General features: G+C 49.0%; 3 protein-coding genes across 3 annotated transcripts in view; all 3 read left to right on the top strand.

The window, feature by feature from the left end:
• Positions 1-20,625, top strand: part of LOC139826881 (dynein axonemal heavy chain 9-like) — a 63,534-nt gene that overhangs the window by 4,659 nt on the left and 38,250 nt on the right. Inside the window, exons 4-9 of the mRNA XM_071803272.1 lie at positions 234-401; positions 2,282-2,398; positions 3,123-3,273; positions 4,253-4,367; positions 6,195-6,263; positions 7,211-7,337. Coding sequence (XP_071659373.1) covers positions 234-401; positions 2,282-2,398; positions 3,123-3,273; positions 4,253-4,367; positions 6,195-6,263; positions 7,211-7,337 — 747 coding nt within the window. The remainder of the gene's footprint in view (positions 1-233; positions 402-2,281; positions 2,399-3,122; positions 3,274-4,252; positions 4,368-6,194; positions 6,264-7,210; positions 7,338-20,625) is intronic.
• LOC139826880 (dynein axonemal heavy chain 9-like) lies at positions 9,230-11,636 on the top strand. Its single transcript, XM_071803271.1, has 2 exons — positions 9,230-9,482; positions 11,323-11,636. The coding sequence occupies exons 1-2, from the start codon at positions 9,353-9,355 to the stop codon at positions 11,604-11,606; spliced, it is 414 nt and encodes a 137-aa protein (XP_071659372.1). The 5' UTR covers positions 9,230-9,352; the 3' UTR covers positions 11,607-11,636.
• LOC139826883 (dynein axonemal heavy chain 9-like) overlaps positions 15,243-20,625 on the top strand; it is a 28,575-nt gene continuing 23,192 nt past the window's right edge. Inside the window, exons 1-4 of the mRNA XM_071803274.1 lie at positions 15,243-15,463; positions 16,012-16,315; positions 17,731-17,897; positions 18,264-19,134. Of these exons, the coding sequence (XP_071659375.1) occupies positions 16,289-16,315; positions 17,731-17,897; positions 18,264-19,134 (1,065 nt within the window). The 5' untranslated portion in view covers positions 15,243-15,463; positions 16,012-16,288. The remainder of the gene's footprint in view (positions 15,464-16,011; positions 16,316-17,730; positions 17,898-18,263; positions 19,135-20,625) is intronic.

Here is a 20,625-nt window from a genome sequence, read left to right as displayed (position 1 = left end):
CATGGTATTTCTAGTGGCTGCAGCAGGTCTCACTGGGCAGGGACGTGTTATGAGCAGCCGCTGATGCTCAGGACAGGCAGATCAGGCTCCCCCCTTCCCATCCCTGCCACCCAGCCTGAGCACCAGCGCTGTGCTTGGGAAGGTCCCTCAGCAAGTGCAACTCTGTCGTGACAACTGTTGTCATCTTCTTTTGTCAACATCATGACCTGTGTCTCCCTCCGTTGACTTTGAAGGATCTCCTGGCAACTTCCTTGGACTTGATGAAGCTGGAGAAAATTGAATTCAGTGGGATTAAAGCGAAGACCCTGGGCCAGCAGGTCCTGGACATGTATGAGGAATTCCAGGAGGCATACAAGGTGTTTTCAGAGCGAACCTATGACTGTCTTGACCTGACCAACACGGTAGGTGGGACCAGTTTGCGGGAACATCAGGAACATGTGCATGTTTCCAAAGCAGCAGTTTCCTGCTATCTTCTTCCCAGCTCTTTCCTCCTTTCATTATGATCTGATCTGGTACTGGAGGGAACAGGGAGCCGCTGGCCTTTCCTGCAGAGATTTGGGACTTCTTGCACGTCTATATCTAACATATCTTGCTAGATCAGCACCTTAGATCAGTGCAGCTGGGAAACTGGGATTTCCATGAGTTATGCACAAGCTTTTGCTGTACATGGTGCTTGCTGAGGTATAAGAGCTATACCAACACCCACATCTCTTTGCTTTCCTGCTCTTGGTATTTACCATGTTTCCCCAAAAATAAGACCTACCCCAAAAGCAAGCTATAGCATGATTTTTCAGGATGCTTGAAATATGAACCCTATTCAAAAAATTAGCCCTAGTTACAGTTCATAAAAAAGTCAATTTAAATAGGGTCCAGGCAGCTATACATGTAAAAAAGTAAGCATCTTTTGCAGCAAAAATTAATATAAGACGCTGTCTTAGTTTTGGAAAAACAAGGTAGTTTGCCTGATGAGGGCCAACTCAGATCATCTCTGGGATGTGTTCGCTCCTGCCTAGATGAACACATGGCATCTGGGGCTCTCAGAATTCAAGGATGCTCTATTTTATTATCAGTAGTGCTTTAATTAAAGGAATATTCCCAGCCCTCTGGGACCTGCCTGGTGTGGGGATGGGTGGCTCGTGCTTTGCTTCCTGCAGCTCCCAGTACATCTCTGCAGGGGGTGGCACGTCCCCAGTGTTTCTTGCTGGAAAGCTGCTTGCTCCATAGCACCCCTCCTTCAGCAGGGCAGGCACAGAGGAGAGGTGACAGTGGCTCTGCAGGAGGTGGCTTGGGTTTGGTGACCCCATGGCCATTTGTGTGACTCTGAGTCATGTTTGTTCTTTCAGTGCTCTAGTTTTGCACCCTCTGCCACTGCTGGAGCCGTTTTTTTTAGCTAAAACATGGCATCTGGATCTGCTGGAGCTCAGCAGTAGCAATAGTAAAAGCTATTTCCTTGCACTTTGTCCTTTGGAAAAGAGACACATGACCTCATTTTTAGTGGTTTTGTCCAAGCTAGAACAGAAGGACTGTCACGGACTGTCACGTTCAGTCTTTGATTTGGACTCTTTTACGTGTAGGAAAACAAATATAGATGTTACTCTTGAAGTTCAAAGGATTTATTACAATTGAAGCAAGAAAAGCAGTGCAAGAAGATGATGGAAATTACAGAAACCCAGTACTGTTGAGTTTGAAAAGGACCTCTGGAGATCACCCAGTCCACCTTCCCTGCTCAAAGCAGGCTCAGCTAGAGCAGGACTGTGACTGGTCAGGTGAAATATCTCCAAGATTACCTATGTCCAAGTGTGGAGACTCCACAGCCTCTCTGGGCAACCTGTGCGAGTGTTTTGAAACCGCCTCACTCACAACCAGCTCACCATGGAACCACAGGCTTGTTTTGACTTGAAAGTAGGTTGGATTTGGGACTCAGCAGGTGCATCCGTGGGTTTTCTGGATGATGGTGTGGTCTTCAGGCCAAGTGGTGGGGGAGAGGGTGTGGAAATAGTCCATCTTGCCTGTAGGCTGAAGATAGTGCCATGTGGGCTGTGGAAAGCCCTCAGGACCAAAGGGTCCCTCCCAGAGAAAGGGCCAACATCTCAGCCATGGGACAGCACAGAAATGTTCTCAAGCTTCGTGAGGACTTTGCCACGTTGCGATGGCTGAAGATTGGCCAGAGGAGTGGCTTAGTTCACGGTGAATAAGAGAGGGCATCTCTGGATCGAGGAGTTACAGGTACCTTCCTAGTGCCATCTTGCAGCCTCACAGCTTGTGTTTTGCCTTTGTGCAGGACTTTGAGCAGGATGCCTTTGGTTTCCAGCAGAAAGTAGAAGACATGGACCGTCGGCTGGGCACCATTTTCATCCAGGCTTTTGATGACGCCTCCAACTTGGACCACGCCTTCAAGGTTTGTTTATCGCTCCCTTGCTCTTCCCTAAAAGGGAAATCAGGGCACCCGGCTCGGTGAGAATCACGCTGAGGAGACCAGGCAGTGCTGGAGCCACAGGCACATGGGGCTGGTGTTTGCTGGTGGGACAGTGGGACTTGTAGCTTTTGGGCTGCTCTTGGTTTGGGATGCTCAGGCTGGTGGGTCCCTCACAAAGCTTTTGGATGCCAGGAGATATATTTGTGTCTCTCTCTGCAAGTTGGGGGAAATCATGCTTTTTCTAGGATTTCCTGGTGAGAATTGATATTGTTAGTATCAATTTGTTAATATTATTAATACATGGATCTGTTTCAGTTTTGGAAACAGGTTTTCTAGAAACAAAGCTGGTTTATTTATCAATTAATCTATCTTGCAGAAATAATAAATGGTATTTTTTTAAAAAAATCAATATAAGCATTTGTAGAAAAGCCTTTAGCAAGTGACAGTGTTTATCTTTGTAAGTTTTTTGAAAAAAATAGAAAATCTTGAAGCATTTGAAGAACAACAGTTGGAATGTGGTCCAACCCCAGAGAAAGTCGGAGAGGCCCCGTAACAAAGGGAGCAAATTTCCTTTTTCCAAAGTGCCCATCGGTGCGGACAGTATTGAAGCCTCTGGGCTGGGGAGGAAGGTCCCAGCTGATCTCTCTGCAGGAGTCGGGCTTGTAAATTTTTCCCCTCTTCTTTTCCTGCGTGTTCACCCCAACAGCTGCTGGACATGTTCGGGAGCCTTTTGGAGCGACCGGTAGTCGCTGCAGATGCTGCTGGCAAATACTCCGTCCTCATCAGCATGTTCAGCAGGGCCCTGGACCACGCCAGGCTGATCTACTCCCGGCACATCCAGGCAGAGCTGAAGCTCGGTAGGTAGAACGTGCTGAGTAACATGGGTTTTACAGGGAGTTTGATTGAGATTAATTTGGGGGGGAAATGATTTATTTTTCTAAGGAACCCAAAACTTTACAAATTGCAGATGTTTTCAGCCTCTGTAGCTCCTAGTGGCAATGGAAATGCCTGGGAAAGCTCTGTTCTTAGTATTAAAGCAAATAATTGGTTAGGAGTAAAAATACCCTTTTTCAAATGTGTATGCATGATATGTGACTGGGAATGGAGACACATGCTGGGCTTTTCTCCCAGCGAGGCTGTGACAGGAGGTTTCTCTCCACATTTGTGTGCTGCCTCCAACACCCCATGGGACCTGCAAACCCACTCATGTGCTCCTCAGAATGAATTTATTTTGTTTCCCTTACAATGCTTAAAATGCAAAGTATGCGAGTGGGACTTTGTAACCAAGGGTTTAATCAGCCTTTTCCAAGTTTATTATTCCCCGTGACTGTTGGCACAGGGGGGAATGGGTGGATTTCTATCAGATTATGAGGATTCAAGTGTGTCATTTTGAACAATAACCTATTTACTTGCCTCAGAAAGATCATACTGGAACGAGACAAGTCCTGGACTGGAGAGAATCATGGAGAGAATCATTTGCTGTGAATTTGTGGTTATTGTTCTGTGGCTGTTAGATAAGACGGACAGAAGTAACTCCTGGTCAGAAATCCCTATGTCAGTGTTTGTGAGGGGCGGGGAATGTGTCCCAGGCAAGGGACACCTCACATCAGCTCAGGTTTGGACATAGTCTGGGCTTCTCGTTCGATCTCAGCTCCTTATTCAAGATCCAGAGGCACTTGCCTTGGTCACAGACCTGCATCAGTGTGGCAGATGTTGGATTTAAGGAAGGAAGCTGGGAAATCAGAGCAGTTTTCTGCAAATGAGGTTCTGTTGTTGCATCTTTGGGGTTACAAGTGCAGCGTTCAGTCAAATGCTGTTCCAATGTGCCCTCCCCAGGATCCCCCCCTGTGCACAAGAACATGCCGCCGGTGGCTGGAGCGCTGCGCTGGGCGCAGGAGCTGCGAGCGCGAATCCAGGTGCCGTTTGATCACTTCAGGCACATCCCACATCTGTGCGTGTCTGTTCCAGCTAAGTTGCTTTATGACCACCTTGCTATCTTCTCTGTAATCAATCTGATTTTCTTTCTGTGGTGAACATTATCCCATGGTTATAGCTGAAATAATTCTTAGTCAAAGAGGTGTGAAGTGGTTGCACTGGTGCTTTTCAGCTTCCTTGTGATCATTATTTTTTTTAAGAAACTCATTAACTGGATTTGTTTTGAAGCGATTAAGAGGCACAGTGGGCTATTCAGCTTTCAGACATAGTTCCCGGGTTGCAATTGAAAGAGGTATCAGAACCTTTCCTGCTGCAATCCCACTCAGCATGTTCTCCAGGACCTCCTCAGCTGCAAGTCCTGGTTCTGGCATCATCCAAACTGTGAATAGCAGAGAAGTGCTGGGCTGGACTCAGCTGAGATGGGTCGATGGAGCTGGGTTTGCATGTTGGGGAGCAGACGAGCATTTTGTTGGGCAGAAGAAAACTTTCTCAGCGTTAAACAAAGGAGCCATCTCCCAAGATCAAGGAAAGAAACCAATGCTCGTATATTTATCACCCAAATGCTTGTTATAACGGATGGTGTCAGGGAAGTATGGCCTCATACTCACAGCTGGCACCACATGAGACAACATTTAAGAGCTCTGTAAGCAAGGCAGTGTTGGACTTATGACAACTGAGGATGTTCTAGGGACTGCACCTGGTAGCTCACAGGAATGGCTTCACGTGTGCTGGTCAGGATTCTGTGTAAATGGATCCACTTTTTTAATGTACTTGACCAAAATAACTTGACCGTCACTGTACCATGTTTGTAACCTTCTCTCACTGTATCTTGCCATTAAGTGTCTTTAAGTGCACAGTTATTCTGCAGCAGCAAAGACATTGGTGCAATGAAACAAACTCTTGGGCTGTTCCCAGCACAGAGCCCAAGTTATCATGTCTGATTTGAACCTAAATGGCAAATTTTTGTCCACCATGAAGGACCCAGATCTGCATTTCACACTGATTTTCTGTCCTCTGTTTAGAGTAGTTAATAACATGCTCTGCAACGGTGGTGACATGATGCTGTTGAAAGGGAAAAAGGATTAAAAAGGAGAAACAAAAGTGGTTTTGCTGGGATTTACTTGGATTTGCTCAGAGGACTTGTTTACTTCCAGCAGGTTTCTCAGCACTTGCCCAGCGGTGACTGCTCAGGCGCTCCTTTTTTCCAGCTTTTGGTGAAGTTAATTCAAGTTTTGTCAATATGTCCTCCAAAATCAACAACCATCTTGAGGAAAACTTGGATATTGTAGATGAAACAGTGGGGAAAAGACAGCATGATAAGAATTCCTCTGGCCTGCTGTTCCCTGGGCTGTACAGCCCTGGCAGCGTGGCCAGGGCTCTGCCTCCCGCACTCTGGGACACCTTTGCTCTTCGGTTTGAGGGGCATGAATTGGGCACCGCCAAGAGCTTCATCTGCCGGGAGCCACACTCTGCTTCTTTCTGTGCCTCTTTGACCTCAGAAAGTGGTGGCTGGTGAGCAGAGGTTGCCCTGCTCTGTGCAAACACCGGAGCATTGAGTATGTTACGGAGACCAGTGTTCCTCCAGCAGCTCTGGGCCCTTGTTCTTCCCCCAGGACGTGGTTCTCATTTGCCAGTTGCCATGCAAACACCCGCAAAAGGGCGCACTGGGGCTTGGAGAGCTTTTGTGCAGTGAAATGGTTTTGGGCGGTATGGTGGGGTTGGAATGTAAGATCCCCAGCCAGGCTCTGCCTGCAAGGTGGTGGGTGGTTTTGGGAAGGGGTAAATAGAGACTGCAGCCTCACAGGGCTAAATGTAACGCTGAGCTTGTCTGTTGTGCCACCAGCTGCTTGGACTCTGCTGAAGGAAGAAGGGTGGTAGAGAAGTATGAAGAAATGATCCAGCTGCTCGACAGGTAAGTGGTGGCTCAGGCATGACTGTAACTATATGAAAAAAAGCCAAACCTTATAGAATCATAGAATTGTTTTGGTTGGAAGAGACCCTCATGTCCATCCATTAACACAACCCTGGCACTGCCCCGTGTCCCTGAGAACCTCGTCTCCACGTCTGTCCACCCCTCCAGGGATGATGACTCCACCACTGCCCTCGCAGCCTGTTCCAATGCCCGACAGCCCTTTGGGGAAGAAATGTTTCCTAATATCCAGTCTGAACCTCCCCTGGTGCAACTTGAGGCCATTTCCTTCTCCTTCTCTAAACCACCTTTCAGCACATTTTCAAGCCCAGGGCCTGAGAATGTCTCTTTCTAAGCCAGAAGGAGTTTTGTGATGAGAGAGGAGGAGGAATCCTTTGCTACACACCACAGTCTTTCTGTGATATCTTGAAATGAGAAGTTTGCATGGGAGGGACAGGGGCTGTGCAGCCCAGCAGAAATGTTGGAACGAGATTCTTTTGGATGTAGGAGATGCTGTGGTAGAAAACCTGAGCTGACCAGAAGTCTCAATCCACTTGTGCCCATTCACAGTGTACTTACCGTGGCTGTAATGTGTGTATTCCACAAGTGGGAGTGGGATTCGTTGCACCTCACTTAATATCTTAATGTTTGATGCTAAAACTGAACTGATTGCTCTGAGCTTTTGAATGTTTGTCCCCAAATTTGAATCCTCTGCTAAGAATGGTACTTGGGGGATCTTTGTTTTCCTGACTTGATGCTGTCACTGGTTTTCAGGTGTTTGTCTTTGAAGCCAAGATCTTTATGGAGGTGGTGTGGGTGGGTTTTAAATATTCCTTGATGTTCTTCAGCCCTCAGAAGTGGACTTGGCTTTTATTTGGTTCTATGTCTTGGTGTGCGGGCTTGGCAGCTACGTGGTGGATGTTTTAATTTGTTTGTTTGTTTTTCGGCAGGTATCAGGAGAAGCTCTATGCAGACTGGTCCCAGACAGTCTCTGAAAAATCACAGTACAACCTTACTCAACCGCTTATCCGGCGAGATCCAGAAACCAAACTGATCACAGTTACTTTTGATCCCCAGGTAAGAACTAGCTTTCCTGTCTGCTGGAGGGCACGTCTCCAAGCTGTGCCCCACCGTGCATGGCAAGTCTGGTGGGATCGCTACTAGATCTGTTCTGCTGAGGTCCCTGGAGCATCTGTTATGGGTGACATGAATTAACCATCCCCTTCGTGGGCTCTGTCTCCTGGTAAAATATCAGGATTACAGTTTAAGCAGCGCAGATTGTAATTAAAGCCAGAAAGTCTGTGAGTAGCCAGATGTTAACTGGTGTCAACATCTCCAGAGCAGGTTGGTTTGACGCTGGTGTGGGGAGCGTAGGAGCATCATCCTACAGACGTGGGTTCGTGTTATGTTTACCTGAAATCTGAGCTTCCTGAAAGGGTATAAAAATCCCAGGAAAGGTTTGTTCTGTTACTTCAGTGTTGTGGCTGTTGGATTTCCTTAATTGTGGTGCAGGAGGCTTCCAGTAGGTCTCTGTTCCCTAGGGCTGCCCTCTCCAGCACAGGGAGGCCTGACCATCCCCCTGCCCAAAGCAGAGGCAGGGTCCAAGCCAGCAGAGTGCAGAGGTGGATTCAAAGGTTCTGGGGCCTGATGAGAGCTGGGGCCTCTCAAATGTGAAATGCCATTTGCTGCGGAGGTGCTGAATCTCAGGGGCCTGGGAAAACATCAAACACTTCCCCCTTTCCCGGGGACTTGCTGCTGTTAGAGAAAAGTGTTGAGGTTCCAGAGCTCATTCCAGCTTGGCTCTCAGACAAAGGATTTGTCCAGCTCCTTGGAATCTCCTTGCTAAGGTGGGAAGCAAATGGCCCCAGGGGATGTTTTCCACCCTTCACCCTGGTGCCAGGGTTTGGAGCCTGTGACGTGCTGAGCATGTTCTCAGCTCCAGTCTCTGAGTGCTTCTGCGCTGCTCTCAGCTTTCCATACTGAGGACTGCCTCATGTCCTCAGGTGCCTGCTTAGCAGCCCCTTCATGCCCTTCAGAGCAGATAGGAGCACCTCATTTTGCCTAAAGGGAGGATGTATTTGCAACCCTTCAACATTAAAGAATCTTCCAGAGCTCACCTTCCATGGAGGAGAGGGAAAGAGGGTAAGACACCCTTGACACCATGGTGGGGATGTCTCAGACATTCCAGTGCATAAAAGGGAGGGGAGTTTGGTTCTATCTCACTTGGCCTCCTGCTCCCTCAATCCCCTGCTTTTCCCTTCCTCCCATCCCATCCTCTTCCATCCACCTCCTCAAACTGCTCCCTTCACCCTTCTGCGCTCCGTCTTTCTTTCCTCTTCTTGTCATTGTGGACATAGTCACTTTAGTATTGTAGATACTCCTCACCCCTGCCATTGCCCATACAATATACTGAATTTCTGTCACCCAGCCAAAATGTGCAGTTTCAGGAGCATTTTCCCTCTCACAAGCCACTAAACCTAGCAAAGATTTTTTTTTTTTTGTCTTAGAAGTGATATATTGCGTTGGAAGACCTTGCTGCTCCGTTTGTTGCAGGGACTCACTTCTACTTGGGTTTATAGTTTAATAACCCACTCAATCCCGTTCCATCACAACTCAAAGATGCTTTTGGTTGTGCCTCCTCCTGCAGGCACAGTATTGCTGAAAGACTGTATTGATGAGGATAGCTGAGAAGACCAGAGATCATCATGGCTTTTAGAGGCTGCACAGGGTTTGCTGGCTGGGTAGTTAACAGAGCTATATGTCTTTGATTGGGAAGCAAATCAGAGGCAAAGATCAATGGGAGGGAGATGGTCTGGACTAGGAGGTGTCCAGGCCCTTCTCAGAGCGTACTGCTTTGTGAATAAAACAGCAGGAACCCCCTAAGATCCCCAGAATTGACGGGAGGGTGTCTACCAGGTGAATGGGGAGGATTGTCTCACATTCAGCTCTCTGCCTTGTTTCTGCAGCTGGTGTCGGTGCTGAGGGAGCTGAGCTACCTGTCTGGCAGCCGGCTGGGAGCCATCCCACCCACGGCAGCAGAAATCTATTCCTCCAAGGAGTCATACCGGCAGCTGGCGGCCAACTTGGAGCTGATGGTGAACAGATACAACAAGGTCCTGAAGACAGTCCTGGAGGTCGAATACCCTCTCATACAGGAGCAGCTGTGGGATATTAACTTGAAGCTGAAGAAGGCAGAAGAAACACTCAACTGGAAGATGGAGGGTGAGCTAGCTCTGTGTTAGGGCAAAAGAGGCCGTACAGGATTTCACAGAATCCCAGACTGGTGAGGGCTGAAGAGACCTCTGGAGATCTCCCAGTCCAACCCCCCTGCTCACGCAGGGTCACAGAGCAGATCACACAGGTGGGTCCAGGCGGGTTTCAATGTCTCAGAGAAGGAGACTCCACACCCGCTCTGGGCAGCCTGGGCCAGGCTCTGGCACCTCCCAGCAAACAAGTTTCTGCTCATGTTCAGATGGAGCCTCCTGTGTTTCAGTCTGTGCCCGTTGCCCCTCACCCTGGTGCTGGGCACCACTGAACAGAGTCTGGTCCATCCTCTGACAGCCACCCTGAGATATTGATCCCATTGATCAGATCCCTCTCAGCTTCTCTTCTCCAGCTCAACAGCCCCAGCTCTCTCAGCCTTTCCTCAGAAGAAAAATGCTCTAGACCCCTCAGCATCTTGGTAGCCACCGCTGGGCTCTCCCCAGTAATTCCTTGTCCTTCTTAAAGTGGGGTGCCCAGAACTGGACACACCACTCAGATGGGGCCTCACGAGTGCAGAGCAGAGGGGGAGGATTCACCTCCCTCGACCTGCTGGCCACACTCCTACTCACGCAGCCCAGGTACCATCAACCTTCTTGGCCACAGGGCACATTGCTCATGGTTAACCTGCTCACTTGGGTCTCATCAGATTCCTCCCATGTCCCCAGCCTCCATCACCTGGTTCCCAGTGACAGTTCACAGCAGGGCAGGGGACTCTCCAGCAGAGCCAGCACTGGGGAGACAAAGGGCAGCCCCCAGCCTGCCTGCTCCTTCCCATCTTACCTTGATCTGCTTGGGCTGGGGACAGGATCCTGATCCCTTCAGCTTCCCTCTGGGCTTTTGGGGAAGAGAGGCTGCCCTGTAAGCAGTGATGCTGGGGAAACGGCAAGATTGGGGTTTGTGAGAGCTGGCAAGGCTGGGGTTGAAGAGTCTGCTCCCTGCCCGTGCCAGCCCAAGTGACCCACTGTGTGGTCATGTCCCTGTGTCCCCAAGGCACTGCTTTCTCCCTGAGTTGTGCAGGGACTGGGACCCCTTGGCCCAGCCATCTGGCTTGGGACAGACTTCTCCCGGTGGGGGCCAGGGCCACCTCGTTATCCTTTCCAGCCAGATGAAATACTGTGGTTAGTGGTGAGGTTTGTGCACCGTGACTTTGGGATGATTTAACCAGTGTTCTTGCTTGATCAGTTTTAACTGCAAAGCAGAATGGAGGAAGACAATTTGTTTCCTCTTGGTGAAAGCAAACTGCTCGCTGTTGGAATATATATTTCTGTCATCAGGCTTGTGGTATGAACAGGAACAAGTGTCCTCCCTTGGGAACTTGCAAAGCAGAATTCCTCGTGCTGAAAAACTCTTTCTCCATTGCACAACAAAGATGAAGGGACTTTCCTGCAGATGAAGTTCCCTGAATCTAAATGCAGCCCTCGCTGGTACCTTGGGCTGTCACAGCCTGTGTTTGTGGGGCTGTGGGTCCCTGCTCTAGTGACAGTGGCAGGAACACTCAGCCTGTTGTCCTTGTTCTCTCTCTGGTAGCAGATTAAATCTGGGTACGGGAAAGGGGGAAGTGTCAGACGTCCCCACGGTGCTGGTGCTCCTGGCAGAAAACAGAGGCTGCAGCTGTACCATGGATTGTTGGGGTAGGAGGGAGCTAGAAGTGACTCTTTTGGTTGAGGTGGTAAGTCTCTTGTGTTAATGATGGGTGAGAAATACATGAAACCGTGGGGGAAAAGTCTTATGGAGAGTGCACAAGAGCTTGGCCATGCAGCTCTGAAAAAAAGTAGTCAATCATCTCATTTTTTACCAGGTGTCTGGGATCACATCTCCATGGTGATGGATGATGTCCATGACCTCGAGCAGAGGATACAGAAAGCCAAAAACAATGTTGAGGAGATCCAGACCATCGTGGGATCGTGGGCGTCGCCCATATTTGTGAGAAGAGATTGTAAAAGAGAATCGCTGCTGAGCCTGGAGGACTGTCAGGACCGCCTGGAACGGCGTTACAGCCTTGTCCGAGAGTCGGGGCAGAGGATTCATCTGCTGGTGAAGGTGAGGGGGGACCTTCTCCAGGGGTTTGTTGACTCTTCATAGGCTCTGGGTGTCTCTCCGCTCTGGTGAAAATGTCCAGAGCTGCTTCACCTTAAAATTAACTCCCTTAACTCATTTGAAAAACTTACCCGTTGTTGATTAAGGAATACTTTGATGGGTGAGCTGGTACAGCTGAGTGTGCGGGGCTGCTGACCAGGCACCGAGTTTGGAGCAGGAGTGGGAGCCGATGCAGCCCAGTCTGGCTCCCAGTCCTGGTTCTTGTGAAGCCACTAGAGGGGAGTTGTGCATCAGGCTTTGGGATCCTGCTCAGAGGAAAAACTCCTCCGAAATATTCACCTTAAAATGGAGAGGCAGCTGGCTGTGGCTGACCTTTCTGCTTTAGGCTTGTTGTTCCTCTGTGGGAGCAGGAGGTGACGCTGTCAGTCCAGGGAGAAGCTGAGTAACAAGAAAAAAGCTGCTGTCTGAACCCTGGGTTTTTTCCAGTGGCTTTGCCAGAGCTGAGAGTCCTCTTTGCAGAGCAGGAGAAAGCCCAAATCTCTGCGCCTCACCTGCCCAGAGGTTTTAGCGTGTCAGGGACAGCACCTTGGCTGGAAGGCAGATGGATTTTAGGTCCAGCCCACTCCTGAGGGTCACCATCTGGCCTTGGACTCTGGAGAGACTGGGCTGACCCTCTCTGGGACACTGAGCCCTTGTTGCTCACCTTACTTCACTGTCTGCACTCAGCCTTGGGCTTCTGACCCACTTCTGTAGCCTCTGAACCCACGGCGAGGATTTTACTATGCCCACGTTGTCCTGCTGCTACAGCTGTGACAGGCTCAACCACCTCCAGCTACACCCAAAAGATGGGAACACTTCCTAAATTGACCGGAGAGAACATGGGGCTGTGGCCAAGGCAGAAGGGCTGGCACCGCTGCTCTGGTGGCTCACAGGGCAGGACCAACTGCAAAGCAGCATGAAGGTCCTGGGGAGGGAAAGGCACCGTGGCCCAAAATAGGATGTCCCCATGCCTCTGTCCTGCTGTGCTGGTCAAACCTGGAGGAACAGCAGCAAAGGGGCCAAGAGCTGGTCTGCTGTGTTTCCCTTGGGTGTTCAGGTCTTCTTTTGAGCAGGTGAGTCTTGAGGCTGCTGAGAGAAGAGCACAGAGAGTTTGGGTACGTGCACCCACAAGCACAGGCAGGACAGTGAGATGCTGGCTTGCATTGCCCTTTTGCACCAGGATGAGGCCTCTGGAGTAAAGGTTCAGTAGAACACCAGTGACAAGGGGGCATTGTCAAATACAAGGGCATGGGACGGTGAAGAGGGGGTGGTGCTTTCAAATGGGCATTCCCATAGTGTTCAGTCCTGTGAAGTTCCCCTTTCTCTTGTGTCAGCAAAATGTGGAGGTGAGTCTGCAAGGCACCAGAGCCCTGGCTTGCTCTGTTAACAGTTTAATCACTCAGCGTTGATGTGTAAAGTTGGGGAGCAGCAACTCTGGGTTGACTCAAGCCCAATTGGCAATGCCACTCTATCTTGAGGAGGCTGAGGCCAGACCTTCTTGCTCTCTGCAACTGTCTGAAAGGAGGTTGGAGCATGGAGGGGGTTGGTCTCTTCTCCCAAGTAGTAAGAGATAGGATGAGAGGAAGTGGCCTCAAGTTGCACCAAGGAAAGTTCAGATTGGATATTAGGAAAAAATAATTCACAGAGAGGATTGTGAAGCTTTGGAATAGGCTGCCCAGAGCAGTGGTGGAGTCACATCCCTGGAGGTGTTAACAAATGTACAGATGGGGTTCTTAGGGACATGGGTTAGTGGTGGAGTTAGGTTATGGTTGGATTCGATGATCTTGAGGGTCTCTTCCAACCAGAACCCTCGTCTCTGCTGGGAGCAGCTGGTCCAGCTGAGTGTGTAAAGTGCAAACAGTTCCACGAACTCGGTACCATCGACATCCTGCGAGCTGATGCTCCTACGACCTACTGTGTGGTGTTGGACAGGATGTCTGTTTGTCTGTTCATCCTGGTCCAACTAATCTAATCTCTTCTAGGGCTCTGTGCTTATTTTGTTGAATTTGCCATCAGTAAAGCTGCATTAATGCCATGAGATACTTGCTCCGTTTCTAAATGCAGTGCTCTTTTGAGTGCACTCTTTGTAAAAAAAGTAATTTGGGTTGCCTGGCATGAGCAATCATGGGGAGGCAGTTTCAAGGTTACAAAAAGGAGGAGCTTTGGATGTAAGTTTTGAATGAACATGTGTTCCCTGCTCTGAATAGCTGCTCAGCCGCCTGGTCTCTGCAGGATGATGTGTTAGGTGATTTATTTGAGTAGTAGCAGCTGAAGGATGCCACAGGGCTTGGATGCTTACGAAGAAATATTTACAGACATATGTACTAGTGAAGGCTGCTGCGTGTGGTGGCTGCTGTGATCTCTTGTGTTCTTTTCAGCACGATAATTCCTGTGCAAAGAGGTTTTTGCATAGGTTAGAACAGGCATTTAGGAGTTCTTATTAAGAGCTCCTGACTCAGCAGTTTAGTCTTTAATAGGTGAAGTGTTTAGGGCTATGTTTTGGTCCAGCAGCATCCACAGAATTTAAGCGGGCACTTCAAAAGTAAGCGTTTTGAGAAGGGAAGAATGGAAAGGACCAAAGATCCAGGAGCCCATCAAGCTCTGCTAACAGTGTCCAGCAGCTGGTGAGATCAAGAAGCAGGTAGGGAAACTTCCCCCAAATAGTCTCCTTGTCTCTAACCATTCATACCTGAGGACTTTGAGAGTCATGGGTTGTACCTTTGTATCTAAAGACCTGGATGGATTTTTTTTTCTCCCACAAATGTTCGGTTGCTTTTCTGAACCGCTGTGAATTTTTAACATCTGCATCCTTCTGCAGCAGAGACTTACCCTCTGAAATAAGGCAGCGTGCGAAGAAGAATCCCTGTTTGTTGTAGCGTTACAACCTACCAGGTTCATTTGTTGAATTCTTGTATTGGAAGAGATGACATGAAAACTGTCCTTTCAAATTCACTCTCTTCAGACCACAGACCCGAGCTCACAGGTCTCCCTTATAGAATCATAGGATAGAGTCATAGAATCTGTTTGGTTGGAAGAGACCATCAAGATCACAGAGTCCAACCATAACCTAACTCTGGCACTACCCCATGTCCCTGAGAACCTCATCTATATGTCTATCCAACCCCTCCAGGGATGGTGACTCCACCACTGCCCAGGGCAGCCTGTTCCAAGGCCCGACAGCCATTTCTGTGAATAACTTTTTTCCTAATACCCAATCTGAACCTCCCCTGGAGAAATTTGAGGCCATTTTATCTTATCACTTGCTACCTGAGAGAAGAGACCAACCCCCTCCATGCTCCAACCTCCTTTCAGACAGTTGCAGAGATCAGGTCTCCCCTCATCTCCTGTTCTCCAGGCTGAACAGCCCCAGCTCCCTCAGCTGCTCCTCGTAAGACTTGTGCTCCTCAAATGCCTTTTCTCCAACCTGTGAAGTCCCAACCCATTTATCCGTTCCTCACAGGAAGCTGTACCACATCTATGGATCCCTGTGAGCATGAACTGTGGTTCTGATGCCCTCAGCATGTTGCCATGTGATGGGCAGAGTTAGCCAGGCCTTTCCCTCTCCGTGCCAGTCCAGCTGCCTGGATGATTCCGGTAGGAACTGCTCTCATTTGGTGCTTTCCTGTTTTGTGTTCTACAGCTTGTCTGACCTGGACGAGTTCATAAAAACTGCTGACAAAGGTTTGAGCAAAAAGGTTGAAAAAGGCGATTATGATGGTTTGGTGGAGATCATGGGGCATCTCCTGGCCGTTAAGGAAAGGCACAGTGTCACCGATGCCATGTTCGAGCCCCTGAAGCAAACCGTCGAACTGCTGAAGACGTATGAGCAAGAGCTGCCGGAGGAAGTCTATAAGCAACTGGAGGTGGGTGAAAAGCTGCGGTGGACACGGCGGTTTGCCAAGTAGCCAGCGTCAAAGAGTATGAGCTTAAGAGCATTGCAGGAATATTTAAAGCCCCACTCCCTGTCATTAGAGGGCCTCAGTGGATAGTATTTTACTATTGTGGGATGTGCCTTAATAGCTCTAAATTTTGGAGTTATATTGAGGTTTTTCTTTTAAAGCAGAGATTAAGCCTTTTGTTATGTATGAAAAACATAGAATTGCCTGCTCCAACTCTCAGCGATTACTCTTGAAAAAAATTAATGCATTTTCAAATACATCTGTTAATTAGTTTGAGTTATAATTATTTTTAAATAAGCCAGTTCTTGGCAACTGTGGAGATGGGAAGGATAATGTTGGCAGAGGAGTCGCCTTCTCATAGGACTTCAGTCCTCCACTAGGTCTATAACACCCAATCTGCTTGACCCAAAGGACATCACTGGGAGCACGTTATGAAAGTATTTCAGCACCTTTCCACATCTGGCCCTGATGAATCAATTTTTCTTTGGGGAATTCTTCTCATTTCTGGACAGGGGACCATGAGGTGAAGGTTGGAAAAGCCTGTGGGATGCCCAGCCAGCCTTGGGGAACTGGCAGCAGTCGCCATGTTACGGTGGAGGAGCGTGTGGCTGCATACTGATGGATACCCCTTAGTCACGGGGCGTTGTGTGCAGAGGGCTCTGTGTAGGACACCAGGTTTAAGGCAGAGCTTTTTGGGGAGAAGTTCCTCCCTCTGCTGCAGGCTTGGATGGGACCTGAGCGGGGTTTAGCAATCCCCCAGTTTTCTGCTGGTGCAGCCGTGATCCACGGATGGTTGTATCACCAAATCTGACACGGGTAAGGGTCCTAAAGATAACTGGATTCCTACAGACACCCTGAAAAACAGAAGAGCTGCATTAAATGAATGTTTTGGCTGCTACAGCAGCTTCAGTTCAGCATAAAAAATGGTGCTATGGGGAACCCAGCTCTGCTGATTCCTCTGCCCAAGAGCTGCTTGCTTGGTGCCTGTTTGTGCGTGTAGATTTGAACAACTGATTTATTTTTCTGACAGAAGAAATGAGGTATGCAGGGCAGCCATTCAGATGTAGGAGATAACAAAACAGTTTCGTTCTTTCTGGCAAGTGACAGCAACACATAGTTGAATAATTCATTCACTGCTGTACACAGTAGGAAAACCAAAGTAAGTTCCTCCAGGTACCGCTCCCTCCATGGCCATGAAGATGGATGGGCTGGAGGTGATAGTTTGTATGAGAAGGACAAGGAAGCAGCTCCATGTGTGCCCTGCTATGGTCATGGATAGTGATTTCTACAGAGACTGGAACATGAAGTGCCAGAAAGAGACCCCTCAGGAGGGACTGGCCCTGCTCTGGCCGCCTCTGCTGCCTCCAGGTTATTTCGCTTCTTTGCATAGTGTTGGTGCATCTCCATTAGTCTTCTCAACTATGTGCACTGGGATGAAAAGAAGCCCAAAGTCTTTCCTGTAGGCTGGCACAGTACCTGGGGAAGTGGGAGAGCAAAGCTGTGGGACTTGAGGACAGCAGAGCCCTGGCTGGTGTCACTGTCTGGGCTGAGGATTTGGCTCGAGAAGTCTAGTGAGAAGAGAAGAAATCAAATCTCTTTCTAAATAAAATCCCAGGTGCAAAGGGTGGATTGTTAGCAGTGCTGTGCACCAGCAGCTTGGATGCAGTCCTGAGAAAGAAACTGTCTTATTTAGTACTAATATTATACAGGCAGGCTGGAGGGATTTGCCCCAGAAAGCTCTGTAGAAGTCCTTCTGGCATAATATCTTCTGCTCTAAGAGCTGGCTGGAAATTTCCCAGGCTCTGTTTCTTAATTAGCTCTGGGAAGCCGGACGATGTGATGAACTTGCATCCTCAGCCCACCCTCCTGCCTCCAGCCAGCTCTGGGTCCCGCTGGGCTCGGTGTCAGGAGAACTGTGCTCTCTCAACCACCGAGCCATCCTGGGAGCCCAGGATCTGGTCTGGGACCCTTCTTCTGAAGTTATTTAACATGTTTTTGCAATCAGAGCAGTCAGTTTTAAAGTCTCAGTCTTCATTCGTCTTCAAAATTGTGGATAACTGATAAGTTTTATCCCAAATTGTGTTTAGCTTTTGCATCACAACAAAACTTCCTTGCAGTTTTAGGCATGGAATCTGTTGCTTTTCCTGTTCTGTGATTGTCCATAAACAGATCAGTCACATCTTATATCAAATAGCAAATACTGCCTACCGTCATTTAAATTTTGCTTGCAGGAGCTGCCAGAAAAATGGAACAATATAAAGAAGCTGGCGATAGCTGTGAAGCAGCATGTGGCTCCTCTGCAGGCGAACGAAATGACAGTTGTGCGCAAGAGCTGTGCGGCGTTTGATGTTGAGCAACACAGATTCAGAGAGCGATTTCGGAAAGAAGCACCATTCAGGTACAGTGAAATTATAACATCAGAGAAGCCCTGAGGAAGAAAAGCTTCATGGGATCATCTCGGAGTGTCCTGAGGATGTGTTCTTGAACCCTTGCATACATTTCCTACCTGCTCACGGTGTTGTATCTGTTATGCCCTGGGTGTTTTGTCCCTGCAAACACTGTAAGGTGTTAGCAAGAGATTCAGTCTGGATGCTGAGTGCACAATATTGCTTAAAGGGGTTGTCAGCAGTGCCATGTGGCTGCACCATCAATGGGTACTATAGATGTATCATGTCTGCTTTGTGTCTCAGAGGCACCATTTGTTCTATGTTTTCTTTAGAAGTTGTTACAATATCACTTATGAAGAATAAACATTTCTTTCTAGGTTTGACCCCAAAAAGCCTTATCAACTGCTGGATACAAAGCACATTGAGATTAAACAAATGGAGTCAGCCATGACCTCGATTTATGAATCAGCTGGTCTGTTTGAAGTCATAGTGCCAGACTATAAACAACTGAAGCAGTGCCGAAAGGAGCTGTGTCTTCTCAAAGAGCTCTGGGATATGATCTCCCTTGTGGGCACTTGCCTTGATGACTGGCAGACCACCAAATGGGCGGATATTAACGTGGAAAACATGGATCTGGAGTGTAAAAAGTTTGCAAGAGAGATTCGGAATTTGGATAAGGAGGTGAGGGCGTGGGATGCTTTCACTGGGCTGGACAGCAAGGTGAAGAACATGCTGACGGCCCTGAAAGCTGTGGCAGAACTTCAAAATCCCGCCATTAGGGAAAGGCACTGGAATCAGCTGATGCAGGTGACGGGTGTGAGGTTTGTGATGGACTCGGACACCACGCTGGCTGACCTCCTGAAGCTCAACCTCCATAACTCTGAGGATGAGGTTCGTGGCATTGTGGACAAAGCGGTACGAGAAATGAGTATGGAGAAAGTCCTGAAGGAGCTAAAAATGAGTTGGAGCACCATGGAGTTTCAGTATGAGCCTCACCCCCGGACGAACATCCCGTTGCTGAAGTCAGACGAGGAACTCATAGAAACTTTAGAAGACAACCAGGTGCAGCTGCAGAATTTAATGACATCCAAATGTATTGCTTTCTTCTTGGAGGAAGTGTCCATATGGCAGAGGAAGCTGTCCACAACAGATTCCGTCATTTCTCTCTGGTTCGAAGTGCAGCGTACGTGGTCTCACTTGGAGAGCATATTCATAGGCTCAGAAGATATACGGGCACAGCTTCCTAAGGTATGAAATCCCAAATCCTATTTTTCCTGTGTGGAAAGCGTTGAAGAAGAGCCTCCATTACACAGAAGAAGGTTGTCTATATTGCCGTGTTCCCCCAAGCAGGACTGTTCTCTTGCTGCATTGCTTTCTTGGAGGCTCCCTTAATGCTACAGCAGTTTCCCCAGTGTTGCCCCAGGATGTTTTTGTACTGTTGGTTGTGCCTGAACCCTGCTGAGAAACTGTTTTTCCTCCCCTCCACCATTGCACAGCAGATGCAGAGTTCCTGGAGGCTGAGCAGGAGGCTGCTGGCTTCCTTCAGTGATACAGGCATGTTCCCTCTTTCCTTGGAGGGGAGAAGACGGAGATAATTACTCAGATGGTGCAAATTGTCAAATCAGAGCTGGACCAGGCAGCTTTGCAGTATCCGCTTCCCTGCCTCCAGTGCTGGTGCAGCAGGAGAGCAGCTCTTCTCCCACTTCAGCTTCAGAAAATTGAGCAGAGTTGTCACTGATGCCCTCCTCAGGGTTGTGACCTCCTCAGGGCTGTCTTTGAGTCCAGCTTCCAGTCTTATTCCCTATTCTCTTGATTATTTAGAAAATCTTCCAAGCTTGTTCCTGGCCCCGCTGGACCACTCGCAGCCCTGTGGAGGAACCTGCCTTTCACTCACGAGTGACCCACAGTTGGCTGTGTGACCCCCGTCCCTGTTCACGAGCAGCATCGCTGACAGCACCACTGTGGGACGAACACCCACGAGGGGATGTGCGCAGCCCATTGACCCCTGGACAACACACTGTTCTGTCTCCAACCCTGCACTCTGCTCTGCTTGGACTGTTCCTCCATCTGCTTCAGAGAGCACGCTGTGCTGAGTGTCCTGGGGGCAGTTTTTGGCCCCTCACACCAAGAAAGCCCTTGTGGTGCTGGAGCAAGTTGAGAGAAGGGAATGGAGCTGGTGAGGGGCTGGAGCACAAGTGTGATGGGAGCGGCTGAGGGACCTGGGGGTTCAGCTGGAGAACAGGAGGTGAGGGGAGACCTTCTGATCTCTGCACTGCCTGAAGGGAGCTTGGAGCCAGGGGGGGTCGGGCTCTGCTCCCCAGGAACAAGCGCCAGGAGCAGAGGAAATGGCCTCAAGTTGCGCCAGGGGAGGCTGAGGTTGGATCTGGGGAACAATTTCTTCCCCAAAGGGCTGTGGGGCATTGGAACAGGCTGCCCAGGGCAGTGCTGGAGTCACCATCCCTGGAAGATGTATAGATGAGGAACATGGTTTAGTACTAGATTTAGGTTATGGTTGGACTCAGTGATCTCAATGGTCTCCTCCAGCTAAATGATTCTATGATTCTGGGCACACCTCGCTCACTGGGCAATATATACAGGTGCTGATAACCAGTGCCCTGAGGCTGTACCATGTGCCAGCAAGCTCTTAATATCCAGGAGCTATCTAAAGTCATGTATGAAATTGCATCATGATTTACATTTGCATCCTGCTGGGCAGCTGTCTGCATCTCAGTAGCTGTC

The sequence above is a fragment of the Patagioenas fasciata genome, unplaced genomic scaffold, assembly GCF_037038585.1.
Source record: "Patagioenas fasciata isolate bPatFas1 unplaced genomic scaffold, bPatFas1.hap1 Unplaced_5, whole genome shotgun sequence".
Lineage (NCBI taxonomy): Eukaryota > Metazoa > Chordata > Aves > Columbiformes > Columbidae > Patagioenas > Patagioenas fasciata.
Note: the sequence above shows the minus strand (reverse complement) of the source record. Positions and strands in the feature narration are given on the sequence as shown.

What these genes read in the sequence shown, in the direction of transcription:
- LOC139826880 (XM_071803271.1), top strand. Translation starts at nt 9,353, where the DNA reads ATGGTGAACAGATACAACAAGGTCCTGAAGACAGTCCTGGAGGTCGAA. An exon ending in ACTCAACTGGAAGATGGAGG is followed by an intron (nt 9,483 to 11,322) that starts GTGAGCTAGCTC and finishes ATTTTTTACCAG; the next exon opens with GTGTCTGGGATCACATCTCC.